At 49.8% G+C, this 14,016-nt stretch overlaps 1 protein-coding gene across 1 annotated transcript in view; it reads right to left on the reverse strand.

Annotated features, from left to right (window-relative positions):
- Positions 1-774: 774 nt before the first annotated feature.
- SLC30A3 (solute carrier family 30 member 3) overlaps positions 775-14,016 on the reverse strand; it is a 43,882-nt gene continuing 30,640 nt past the window's right edge. Inside the window, exons 2-8 of the mRNA XM_066594351.1 lie at positions 9,603-9,808; positions 9,382-9,528; positions 7,973-8,126; positions 7,351-7,561; positions 5,236-5,341; positions 4,232-4,366; positions 775-4,070 (exon numbers count right to left, since the gene is read on the reverse strand). Of these exons, the coding sequence (XP_066450448.1) occupies positions 3,925-4,070; positions 4,232-4,366; positions 5,236-5,341; positions 7,351-7,561; positions 7,973-8,126; positions 9,382-9,528; positions 9,603-9,808 (1,105 nt within the window). The 3' untranslated portion in view covers positions 775-3,924. The remainder of the gene's footprint in view (positions 4,071-4,231; positions 4,367-5,235; positions 5,342-7,350; positions 7,562-7,972; positions 8,127-9,381; positions 9,529-9,602; positions 9,809-14,016) is intronic.

Raw genomic sequence — 14,016 nt, forward strand, 5'->3', positions numbered from 1 at the left:
CAGCGCAGGATCTGAGCTACTCAGGAGGTTCTTCACCCTAGCGAGGCTCTTGGGCCACCTTCTCACATGGAGGAACCGCTACGGGCATCCATACCAAGATACCTGCAGCTGCCAAATTCGCACAGACGTGCTGCCGTGTTTTAAAACGCGTGTTTTAAAATGCGTATCCGGCTCCGCTTGTGGTTTTATTTTTGCGCACGTATTTACAGTTTTTCATGCACACAAAAGAAGCAAGTGCACCGACTGATATCAAGCATGAATACGCATAATCCGAGGGGGTGCTGAGAAGGCTTTGGCTTTGTGTGCTTTGCTTCTATGGTAACGAATGTTACATCACATGAAAGCCTTATGTCTAATATATGTGTTTGTAGCTTATGACAACAGTGATCTCGGCACGCGGGAAAACAACATGGCGGCGTCTAAGGCGATGTTCACAGCCAATGAGAGCAGAGGAGTGATAAAGTCGGCACAGGATATTCCTGGTGATATGTGGCAGACATCGGGGGGGTCAATGCCCTTCATATTCTACAGTTATGAACTGGGTGGCCACTTCAGCCCCAATGATGAGGAACGTCCTGGACAACCGAGAGGGGTTGTTGTTCCGGAGATCGCCGATGCTGCGCACAACCTCATACCGGAGGATCGGCCGGCTGCAGGAATAGCCGACATCATGGGGGTTTATGGTGAACGGGTTTGTGTCATTATCCATGAAGAAGCTATCTGCAAAGTGGGTCCCCAAATGTGTGACAACAGATCAGAAAAGCATCAAGTGAAAACTTCCCGCTCCATTTGTCAGCGTTTCCGGACTGATAAGAACTTCCTGGACCGACTGGTCACTATGGATGAGACCTGGATTTATTTGTATGACCCTGAAACCAAGGAGCAGTCAGAGAGGGGAGGCCCAGTGGTTCTCAGCCATTAAGGTGATGGCGTCTGTGTTCTGGGATAAGGAGGCCGTGCTGCTAGTGGACGACCTTCACAATGGTTCCACCATCAATGCATGGGATTACATTGAACTTTTGGACCAATTGAAGGCAGCTCTGAAGGCCAAAAGGCGTGGCAAGCTGTCCAAAGGAATTTTGTTCCTGCAAGACAACGCCTCCGCTCACACTGCACAAGCGACCACGGCAAAACTGGTGGAGCTAGGCTTCCAGCTGGTGGACCACCCACCTTACTCACCAGATCTAGCTACCTGTGACTATCATCTGTTTCCAAACCTGAAGAAACACCTCAAGGGGACCAAATTTCACACCATTTCTGATGCCCTGGCTGCTACGGATGACTGGTCTGAGGTACAACCGAAATCCTTCTTTTTATCAGGCTTACAGAACTTGGAATCCCGATGTAAGAAGTGTGTCGGCATCCGTGGAGAGGATGTGAGAGAAATGTAAAGTTTCATCTTCTATCTCATTTCTTTCTGGGTAAAGCCAAAGACTTATCGGCAGCCCTTCATACATGTGGATTTACGCATTCCCGTTGACTTCACGTGAATGAGCCTTCAGGCTGCAGGAACCCATTCCAGGTTTGATCCAGAAATTTCAGCGACTGTTCCACATATCAGACTGAGGCGTACAGAAATCCATGCGCTTACTGCCCAAACAACCGCCCTGATGTGAATGAAACAGATTCTCCATTGCAGAACTTTCTACAACAAATCTGCTGGTGTGAATAACCAGACTGCTAGAACCTCTGTCTACTGCTGTTCCATCCATCAGTCTGAATTACAGCCCTAGCTTCCTGCTGATTTAGAGACTTTACCGTATAGCTCAGGACTTGGTATTTTTGTCTGACCCATCATTTCAGGCTACGTTCATGGAGTATCGGATTGTAGGGTGTGGATTTCGGTCACACTAGAGAGCGTCTCTTGCTCTGTAAACACAATCTTTCATCACAACATGAAGACGCTGCCGGTGTGGAGATGACCCCTGGACAGACGAAAACACACTTGTCACCTGCCCGATAGCCTTTGGGGGGCTTGTCTTTTGACCTGAACACTACTTTGGATCAGTGGTTTATATTCCCTGCTGCTCTAGTTTATGACCTCGTTACATAAATAGGCTTCACGTTTTCACTTCCGTTACATAAAGGCTTAACACGTTCAAACACATGAAAAGAATGCCATGCGATTGGTAGCAAACGAACCAGAGCCATAGCCATCCAACTCTGTTTTAGAAAGGTTCCTTACATCAGCTTCTTCACCCTGTGGATGAGAAACGCGGAGGTCTAAGCTAAGAAGAAAAGTCCTAAAAAGCTCCATTATGAGGGATTGTGGTGACATGATTGTCCTATGTAATATCACCATGTAGCTTAGGGTTTGCTTCTTATTGGCAGCAGGGTACCGCAATGGGCTACATATCCATCCCTAAGGCCGGTACGTTCCCTCCCTGATCTACAAAATTTGTGGGCAGCAGAGACAAAGGTCACCCAAAGAGGCCAAGTACAAAAGGTCTTCAACCTCCACCAGGAGTGTCCGAGGCAGAGACCCTGTCTATCTTCTTCCATAACAGAAGAAGCAGGAAGTATTAAGAAGCAGCCACGCCATCCGTCTGACCTTCTGGTGTATTCGGCTTTGGCACTACTCATACCCTACATTTTAATTCTGACACTCGGCCTGCAGAGGTCATATCACAACCGGCAGTCTGGCCCACACACACATATGTACGACACATGACATTAAAGCTCTCATATCACAGGACACGATAGATTGCACAATATCTGACCAAGGTGGGAGCTCACATTATATGGCGTCACGGCAGTGATGGGGCGTCACGCTTCACTTTGGAATGTCGGCAGAACGCTGCATAGGTGAAGTGGAACCAGAGGTGACGGCTGGGCATGGGTCACAATCACATGATAGGGGTGGGGTGAGCGATGGTGATAAATGGAGTTACCCCGATCTGGGCATGGCACTTGGGAAGACTACTTAATGTGGAATAGTGACTATACAAGTCCTGCGAGAAGCACAATCAAGGACAACCGGCAAATTGGTTAATTCTGCTCAGTACCTGGAAATTCAGGCTCAACTGACTGGTGTCATCTAGACTAAACACCAAGCTGATGGCATAATCGGCTGTTGGGTTGTGTGATACAAGAAACACCTGCACAGAGTTTGGGTTTCCTTCATGCTCTCTGGTTTTCTCCCAAGCTCCAGAGACCCATATGTTCCTAAGAAAATGTGCCACTATGGGCAGGGACTGCTGTGAGTGGCGCATCATGGATATGGTGCTGCCCAATAGGTTGGGATATGATGAAAGTTATAACTAATGTCTCAGTGAATCAGGCCAAAACTTCTACTGCATGAGGGAGATGGGATGGCATGGCAATGTGTATGGAGGTGTTGCTATGAAAATCTGGACCGCCTTACTCTTGGATTACGGAGAAGCTTTGGCCATACGGTGAGGAAAAACTAGTACAACTGCAGGTTCATTGCGTTATATGAATCCTGAGGAATGGGACAGCAATAAGTGACTTCTTGTGATCTCCGACTCTCATTTATTCTCTTAAAGCCATCCTCTTTGTGTGTCTAGTATGAACTCAAATGTAACTAAGCTGCAATACTAGACATGGCCATGGATAAGATTGGCGCTGCTTGTAGGAAGATACTTCCTTATGGTACATTGCTCTCCTCTATGCCTGAAGTTCTATATTACCTTAGACATTACGTACATTGCAGATCTAATCTCTGAGACACCGCGATTTGCTCCTCAGAGAATTTTGCTGAAGCTCTCAGACATTTCCTGCATTTAGCTTGACTCTAGCTCTTTATCAGCTGAAGGAAGAATGGCTATCTCATCAGATTTCTGGATAAAGCATGAATCAATGACCGATGGTTTGAAACCCATGTCTGTGACCAATGTCTAGCATGCTCTAGTTCCTGGTTCCACTTGGACTGATGGATGGGGAGGTTTTGAGAAGGCATTTTGGTCATCCAGTTGGGTCTTGACACTGTGGGCACACGGCCATGTCTTCCACATATCTCTCCACTTGGATTGTGCTAATAAAGAACTCAAATTTGGTTTGAAGAAGTTCTGTGGCTTCTTGGAGAACAACATCAGATTCACGAGTCTCATCTGCAAATGAAAATGGAGAATTGGTCAGATGCAAAAAAGATGCATTGTCCACTAGAAGTGAATGTGGAAGAGGAGCAACAGTTGATCAAAGCGAATGGGAAGCATTTTAGAATTCTCCTGTTGGGTCTCTGCTTAGATCACAGTAAATTTTGTCAACTTACCTATTGCCAGATGCACAGACACCACATTCTGACTGAGGGTGAGAGCCCAAAGCCGAAGACTGTGCACAGACCGGACCCCTTGTACGGACATGAGGACTTCTTTCACTGTGCCATATGCGATACTGCGGGGCCTGCCTGTTACCGGAAATAAGGATAAAATGAACCTGAAAATGCTTGAGACTGGAGAGACAGTAGTATTGAGGAAACCATAAAGTGTGCAGGAAAAACTTATATATACAGGACGTCCTATTAACCTGATGTATACGTAACACACAGGCAAGCCTAATGCAAATGCTAAGGAGCCCGTGAAGTTGAAGGGCTCCAGATGAAGCTGGCACCATCTCTGATCCTTCAAGGGGGTAAGAACCTAGCATTTCTCATTTAACACCTCAGTGTTGTCAAAAAAAGAACAGAAGAGTCCACTTACTATGCAATGTTACTGTTTAGCCACAGTTCTCAGTCTATTGCTAAGGAGCAACTGAGATAACTTTTAGGGACAATATGACTGTGAGAGGGGTTGGCATTGGAGTTAACCACACCTAAACATCACTTGGGAAGTTTCCTTCTTCTGCCCATCATTGTGGGATCTACATCAAGTGCCTGACCCTAAGCCTACTGTATTTTCATTGGTGAAGGATACTTTCAGTTTTTTGTACATTTCTTACTACTCTCACACAGGTCATGCTTGAACTAATGAGTCTTACTGGGCCCAAAAGCAATCTTTCCCACATAAGGAGATCGGTACAATGAATGAAGCATTATAGTCTGGGGGCACTGTTAGAGATTCTGCAGTGAGGCCAAGCAGCTTCAAGTTCTGCTTCTGGTTGAAAACATAATAAAAAGCCTTCACGTAGGACCCAACAGGACCAGATATGTTTCTTTACTGCCTACACGTCCTGTTCAGGACTATGCATGACCTCAGTCTGGCTCCATTACTAGGTACAGAAGTGGACTCTCTGCCATGTATCCTCCATTTCTGCCAGCTGCCCAATTTCCAGACTTACCTTCCATCAGAACCCAAAACACATCACGTAAAATGGTGGCTGTTGTTCCCAGTACAAAGATGGAGAAGAGAAAGGTGCAGATGGGATCAGCAATCTTGTACTGGGGCTGTAATGAGAAAATAAATACAACTCCAACTTAAGACCAGTTATAGAGTAGAAAGAGAATGATGAATCCACTCCTCGTATCCTCTGCTCCTTCTCATGATTGTCCTCCTCACTCCCCCCCTACGTCCCCTACTTCATCTTCTGATTGTCCTCTACTCCCCCTCGCGTCCTCTGCTCCGACTCCTGATTGTCCTCCTTCACTTCCCCTCGCGTCCTCTGCTCCGTCTCCAGATTGTCCTCCTTCACTCCCCCTCGCGTCCTCTGCTCCGTCTCCAGATTGTCCTCCTTCACTCCCCCTCGCGTCCTCTGCTCCGTCTCCAGATTGTTCTCCTTCACTCCCCCTCGCGTCCTCTGCTCCGTCTCCAGATTGTCCTCCTTCACTCCCCCTCGCGTCCTCTGCTCCGTCTCCAGATTGTCCTCCTCCACTCCCCCTCGCGTCCTCTGCTCCGACTCCAGATTGTCCTCCTCCACTCCCCCTCGCGTCCTCTGCTCCGACTCCAGATTGTCCTCCTCCACTCCCCCTCGCGTCCTCTGCTCCGACTCCAGATTGTCCTCCTCCACTCCCCCTCGCGTCCTCTGCTCCGACTCCAGATTGTCCTCCTCCACTCCCCCTCGCGTCCTCTGCTCCGACTCCAGATTGTCCTCCTCCACTCCCCCTCGCGTCCTCTGCTCCGACTCCAGATTGTCGTCCTCCACTCCCCCTCGCGTCCTCTGCTCCGTCTCCAGATTGTCCTCCTTCACTCCCCCTCGCGTCCTCTGCTCCGTCTCCAGATTGTCCTCCTTCACTTCCCCTCGCGTCCTCTGCTCCGTCCCCCTCGCGTCCTCTGCTCCGACTCCAGATTGTCCTCCTCCACTCCCCCTCGCGTCCTCTGCTCCGACTCCAGATTGTCCTCCTCCACTCCCCCTCGCGTCCTCTGCTCCGACTCCAGATTGTCCTCCTCCACTCCCCCTCGCGTCCTCTGCTCCGACTCCAGATTGTCGTCCTCCACTCCCCCTCGCGTCCTCTGCTCCGTCTCCAGATTGTCGTCCTCCACTCCCCCTCGCGTCCTCTGCTCCGACTCCAGATTGTCCTCCTTCACTCCCCCTCGCGTCCTCTGCTCCGTCCCCCTCGCGTCCTCTGCTCCGACTCCAGATTGTCCTCCTCCACTCCCCCTCGCGTCCTCTGCTCCGACTCCAGATTGTCCTCCTCCACTCCCCCTCGCGTCCTCTGCTCCGACTCCAGATTGTCCTCCTCCACTCCCCCTCGCGTCCTCTGCTCCGACTCCAGATTGTCGTCCTCCACTCCCCCTCGCGTCCTCTGCTCCGTCTCCAGATTGTCGTCCTCCACTCCCCCTCGCGTCCTCTGCTCCGTCTCCAGATTGTCATCCTTCACTCCCCCTCGCGTCCTCTGCTCCGTCTCCAGATTGTCCTCCTTCACTCCCCCTCGCGTCCTCTGCTCCGTCTCCAGATTGTCCTCCTTCACTCCCCCTCGCGTCCTCTGCTCCGTCTCCAGATTGTCCTCCTTCACTCCCCCTCGCGTCCTCTGCTCCGTCTCCAGATTGTCCTCCTTCACTCCCCCTCGCGTCCTCTGCTCCGTCCCCCTCGCGTCCTCTGCTCCGACTCCAGATTGTCCTCCTCCACTCCCCCTCGCGTCCTCTGCTCCGACTCCAGATTGTCGTCCTCCACTCCCCCTCGCGTCCTCTGCTCCGTCTCCAGATTGTCCTCCTTAACTTCCCCTCGCGTCCTCTGCTCCCTCTCCAGATTGTCTTCCTCCACTTGCCCTCGCGTCCTCTGTTCAATATCCTCATTATCCCCCTCATTCCTCTTCTTGTCATCTGGTCAGCTCCTGATTATCTACCCTACTCTTCCTCTTGTCATCCACTCTAACTTTGCGTACACCCCTTACACCCCATCAGTCGTTGTCCCTTCTTTACTCCATCTCTTTTATGTTTGGCCCCTCATCTATTTTGCAATTTCAGTTTATGGTGAGCACCCTTGTACCGCAGCCCATCCCATGATCATGGTACTCACTTTAAAGTAAATAATGATGGCTGCCACCATCACGCCAATACTCTGTAGAAGGTCTCCAATCACATGAATGAACGCTGCTCGGACACTTGTATTGCCATGGTGACCCAGGTGAAGAGACAGCCCGCTGCTTTGACTATCTCCGATCTTCTCATATCCTGAGCCGTGGCTGTGCCCATGAAAGCTGGTGGACTGGTGGAGGATGTAGGCCATACTGCGAAATACAAGACACATCAGGTATCACTAATAGGGAATAATCCTAATCTTACATTCTCCGCAAATTCAACATAAAAGCTGATGAACAACGCCATCTTGTACAGAAAACATCTATGATATTCAGGAAAAACAATGATCTATGATATTGTTCCTTAGCCTAAAGTTCACACAAAAGATTGTAGACAGCAGATTATTTTACGCAAGGGGCAGATACCAGGCATGAAGTGCTGACCTATGGATAAGTCACCAGGGCCCTGGGAAGCCAAATTCAAGACCAGAACATCTAATGAAGCGTTTCAGCTGTCAGCAGTCACTGGGATGGACCAGTTCTGGCCTCTATATACAATGTCATCGGACATGGAGATGTGACCGCCAGGAGGTGGACTGACACGGTGTGTAAGACACTCACATGATGTTGACAACGACAGCACAGCCTGAAGTGATGAGCATGACGTGTCCATCGATGTCATAGTCGTTATTGATGATCCGGGCAGTGGCTAGGTACAGCAGGACCCCAGTGACAACCCAGATGGAGAAGATGGAAGCCAATGCCCCCAGGATTTCTAGAAGACATATGAAGACATCACAGGGTCATATGCTAAGGCATGTGATTTTCTGGAGTTTTCTTGTTGATTTCCACAATGACGAATTGTCTAGATGTTTTAGACTTTGGGCTTTGCAAGCTGGAACTTCTCTGTGACATCTCTAGAGAAGTTTGGTAGGAAGCTATGATAACGGTGGTAGATGCAACCATGGTCGCAGGTAGATTTACCCACCGAAGCAGCTCTGCTCCAGCCACCGTGGCTTCTGTATATAGAGAACCTGCTTCATCCCTTCAGGGTCTGTGCTGTATGTACAGGAACACAAATGCCAGGGAAGAAAGCAGCGTATCTCCATACTTGTAGCCATGATTGTTGCTCAAGGGTACTAAGGGGGCGCACTATTACTATTGGGCAATTAAGGGTGCGTGTCATTTATAATGTATCTCCAATAGTGGCCCCAATCGTATTTATGTGGCCACTAAAGGAATGCACCATTACTCAACATTACTATCGAGGGTGCACTACTAATATTGGGATCTTAGGCCTCTTAGGCCGCCTGCACACGGGCGGAAATCCTTTGGCGGGATTTCCGCCGCTCAAAGCCTGCATAGGAGTGCATTACAATACGCACTCCTATGCAGACAGCCGCGGTTTGGCCGGCACATGAAAGAGTCGGGGCCGCCGGGCGCGGGTGAGTACATGCTCGTCTCTGCAGGCGCTCGGGTCGGGTCTCGCGGCGAGAATTCTCGCCGCCGGATCCGACCCACTCGTCTGCAGGCGGCCTTAAGAGCCACATGGTCATTATTTGGGACACTATTGGAGGCGCTGTAATTATTGGGGCTATTAACAAGGCAATATGATGGCACACTATTACTATAGAAGCCACTAAAAGGTAAAATGTTACATTGTCATAAGCCATGCCCCTGAGCACACCCATTTTTACATTGGTCAGTATTTTTTGGCGACAAAGACGGAGGAGCTACAATTGAAATCCATGTACTGGAGTCCATGCGCCATACTATTGTGTAGTAATCTATGCTTTCCTATTCAAGTGTGCTATTGTAATTCCCATGCAGGACACCAGTACTGAGATATAGCGATGGATCTGGCTTTTTGACTACACCTTGTACTGTAGGACATGGAAGTCTGCAGGCTTCAGTGGTGCAGATCACCCGGTTCTGAGACGTAATGACTGGGTAAATCACGATAGGTCAGTGGTCAGGTGTCAGATCCATTATATAATATGACCTTGTTAATGGGACGGTCCTACACCTACCTGACCGGTGCCAGCCGAACGTCATGTCCTTTGTTGGTGGCCGGCTGGATATCCACAGGGAGAAAAGGCTAACACACATACTGCCCAGGTCAGTGAGGAGATGGGCTGCATCCGTCATAATGGCCAGGCTATGGGCAATATACCCTCCTAGAAGCAGACACAAGCATCATGGGAGTGCACATAGCACGACACATAGAGTCAACTCTAAGTCCTCAACTTACCTACAACTTCTCCGATCATGAAGATAAAACACACCACACAGGCAAAGTACAGCTTCTTTCGAGCCTGTAGCTTCAGTTGATTGGTGGAGGATGAGCAGGGGCCATGGCAGTGCTGGGACACCGTCCGCTCCAGCTCAATGGACACAGCTGAACCCCCGTTATGGAAAGGGAACCCCGGAAAAAGGTCCTTAGTGCCTGTGAAAAGACTACAGTGGAGAGAAAGTTACTGAATGAATATGGACCCAGCCAAATGTGTGAGTGACAATGAACACAGCATTAATGTCATGCTAGGGCTGGCCAGGGACTGGTGGACAGGGAAACCTATGCCAACCCTCTCCCGTGTCCCTACCTACTTGCCCAGGTGGGCTAAACCCCAGGGCGACAACTGGGTGACAATCTTTACACTGAACTAGTGTCAGGGACCCCAGGAAAGAGGGACAGGGAAGCAGGCTAGTGGGAACCTGACTAGCAGACAGAGACAACACAGCAACCAAATAGAAGTAACAACAGGCCGGGTCAAAACCAGTAAGCACATACACAGTACAGAGGGGATAAACCAAAGGCAAGTCAGAGTCAAGCAGAAGTCAAAGCACTAAATGTCAGGTCAATGATAGCGGGTGACCAGCTGAACAGAAGCTAAACCAAACACTGGCAAGGAGGAACTGGCTGAGATGGTCCATATATGGAACTCCCCGACCAGGGGGGCGAGGAGAATTCACAAGACCACCAGGGGAACTCATGAAACCGCCTCCCCCGGCGGCGCGCACTGAGCCAAGCGCCGTGCGGGTGGGTGTGCCAGCACACGATGCAGGATGCGCCGCCACAACCAACCACCAGAGTAGGGGAACCCCGTACAGAGACGCCAGCCCAGGCCCCAGCACATCTGGCGGTCCTAACAGTACGCCCCCCCTTCTTACAGGGGGCCTCGGGACCCCCTAGAACCCGAGCGGGTTTAAGGGGATGAGTCCTGTGGAAGAAGCGGACTAAACGTGGAGCGAAAATGAGATACTGGAGGGCACCCTGTACTCTTCTAGAATCCAGGACCTTATCCACCCGTATTCCTTTTTGCCCTGAACTAGGGTGGGCGGGAGACCGTAGTTGAGCACCACTGGAGGGACGTACCTCTTGAGGAGTGACTTGTGGAACACCCTGTGGATTCTCCATGTATCCGGTAGCGCTAGCTCGTATGCCAACAGACTAATTACTTTCATGATAGGAAATGGGCCCACAAATCGGGGAGCCAGCTTCAACGAAGGAACCTTTAACTTCAGATTTTTCAAAGACAGGTACACCAACTGCCCCACAGACAGGGGTTCAGAGATAGTACGAGTACCTCTACTTCTCCTCAGCATCACATCCTTGGACTGCTCCAAGTTGCTCTGCACCTTCCCCCACACCTCCCGTCATCAGCTGGATTATTGGAAGAGGAGGGGAAAGACACCGAAAACCAGGGATTAAATCCATAATTACTGAAAAACGGAGACACACCAGACACTGAATGTGTATGATTATTGATTTGACTCCGGATGGAAGGCAGAGGAAAATGACAATCTGATACTGACATTCTTGCAAAACGCCGTCCAAACCCGGTCAGAAACAATATCCTCAGGGACCCCATGCAGGCGCACAATTTCCCTGATAAACAAGGTGGCTAACTCAGGTGCAGACGGAAGCTACTTAAGAGCGGTAAAATGTGCCATTGTGGAAAACCTGTCAACGACCACCCAGATAACCGAGCACCCCTGGAACTCGGGCAGGTTGGTAATAAAATCCATCGACAGATGGGTCCATGGTCTCTCTGGAACAGGAAGAGGACAAAGCGGACCTTCAGGACTCCTCTGTACACTCTTCCCTCGGACACAGATCTGGCAGGACTTGACGAACTCCCGGACGTCCCGAGACATTTGTGGCCACCAGTAACAATGGCCACACAGCTCCTGGGTGCCTCGGACCCCAGGATGTCCAGCTAACACTCACGAATGAACCTTCTCCAGTATGAGGAGTCGTAGGGCTTGGGGTACAAATAGCCTTCCCTCAGGAAGGCCCTGGGGGGCTGACTGCTGGACTGACTGAAGTCAAGCAGAAGTGTCAGATGTAAGCACGGTGACAACCACGCCCGGGCCTAGAATGTTCTGAGGGTCCTCTACCTCGGGAGCTCGGAAGCTGCCTGACAATGCATCAGCCTTGACGTTCTTGGACCCTGGCACATAAGTGACTACAAAATTGAAACACGAAAAAAACAATGCCCAACTGGCCTGATGTGCATTCAGGTGCTTAGCGGACTCCAGGTAAACCAGATTCTTATGGTCAGTGAGAACTGTAATAGTATGACGAGCGAAAACTAAGAAATGTCTCCACGCATCAAAAGCCCATTTTATGGCTAACAATTCCCTGTTGCCAATATCACAGTTGCGTTCTGCCGGGTTGAACTTTCTGGAAAAGAATGCACAGGGTTGGAGACCAGGTCGGCCCAGTGATTCCTGCAAGAGAACAGCACCCACACCATGCTCGGAGGCATCTACTTCTATGATGAATGGGCGATTTAGCTCTGGCTGAGCCAACACCGGTGCTGTAGAAAAAGCCCTCTTGAAATGACATATCCTAAAAAAAGCAATCTCTTGTACACCGAATAGGCATTTTTCCAACTTAGCATATAATTGATGGGCTCGAAGACGGAACAGCACGGTCCTTAAATGCCTGACATGGCTCTCCGAGACAATATCAGGATGTCATCCAAATAAGCAACCATAAATGCGCCCAGAATATCATGGAAAACGGTATTCATAAAACCTTGAAAAATAGCTGGCGCGTTACATAAGCTGAATGGCATGACTAGACATTCAAAACGCCCCAACGGAGTATTAAATGCCGTCTTCTATTCATCCCCCCCTCTGATATGGATGAGATTATAGGTCCCCCGGAGGTCTAATTTGGAGAACCAACGCGCCCCTACAACCTGGTTGAGGAGATCAGGGATCAACGGCAAGGAGTACTGATTCTTGATGGTTATCCTGTTCAAGGCTCCATAATCAACGCAGGGCCGGAGCCCACCATTCTTTTTTTCAACAAAAAATAGCCCTACCCCTGCAGACGATTCAGAAGGACGAATATGTCCCTTGGCGAGACTCTCACTGATATACTCCTTCATAGCCTCGCGTTCAGGGACAGTTACGTTATATATTCCCCCTTTAGGGTTCTTGGTTCCGGTAATAAGATCGATCTTACAATCCCATTCCCGGTGTGGGGGTAATGTCTCAGAAAATTGTTTGGAGGAGACATCAGCAAAATCCTCAATATACGGAAGTAACCCCTTGACCTGACACTTAGTGGAGTGCACATGGACGGAGACTAAGTGCTCACCACAACCTTGCCCCCACTGTACTAGTTCAGAGGTGGACCAATCAAACTGGGGGTTGTGCTGCCGGAGCCAGGGAATCCATGGAAAGGTTCTCTATCACTAGGAATGAGCACACCTCTGAATGTAGCACTCCTACAGAAAAAACTAGTTCATGGGTCTTTTGTACTGATTGACCCCCTGACAACGGGGTGGAATCGATACCCAAGACCCTGATTGGAGGGTTCACAGGTAACAGGTGTGCGGACATAGACTTGACAAACTCAGAATTAACAAAGTTCGCGGCAGCCCCTGAATCAATGAAGGCCCGACCTTTGAGGTTATAGGTGGAATACATAATAGAGAATGGCACCAACACTTTAGAACATTCTTGAAGTACCTGTGCTCCTAGGCGATCCCTCCGGACATCGCCTAGGAGCGGAAGTTTCCAGACGGCTCTTTCTTGGGGCAACTGGCAACCCGATGACCTGGACCTCCGCAATAAAGGCATAACTGGTTCCTGAACCGGAATTCCTTGCTCTCCTTCAGGGACAAGGAGCCCACGTCCTTTGCCTCCACATCATTGGTGGTAGAGGTCACGGTCAAATTCTTGGATAGGATCTTGGGCGGTTTGGTCTGAGTCTTGCGTCGGGCCATAAGACAATGGTCGGCCTTTACAGCAATCGTCATAGCCTGTTCTAAAGTCTCGGGTTTTGAATGTGACAACAACAGATCTTTAACTGACTCTGACAACCCAGCCAGAAACAAATCTTTCAGAGCACGGTCATTCCATCTAGACTCCACACAAAACTGCCGAAACTGAGAACAGAACTCTTCCGCAGAACGACTACCGTGCCGAAGGCCCAACAACTTACTCACAGCATACCCCGTTCTATCTGGCTCATCATATATCTGCCCAAGGGCCAAGAAAAGGGCGTCAACTGATTGGCGGGGTGCTGAGTCAGAAGGCAGCAAAAATGCTCAGTGTTGCGGGTCGCCTCTCAAGCGTGAATTGATTATGTCCACCTTCTGGTACTCTGAACCAGACGAGAGAGGGCATAATTCAAAATATAACAGGCA

Source organism: Eleutherodactylus coqui, chromosome 1 (assembly GCF_035609145.1).
Source record: "Eleutherodactylus coqui strain aEleCoq1 chromosome 1, aEleCoq1.hap1, whole genome shotgun sequence".
NCBI classification, from domain to species: domain Eukaryota; kingdom Metazoa; phylum Chordata; class Amphibia; order Anura; family Eleutherodactylidae; genus Eleutherodactylus; species Eleutherodactylus coqui.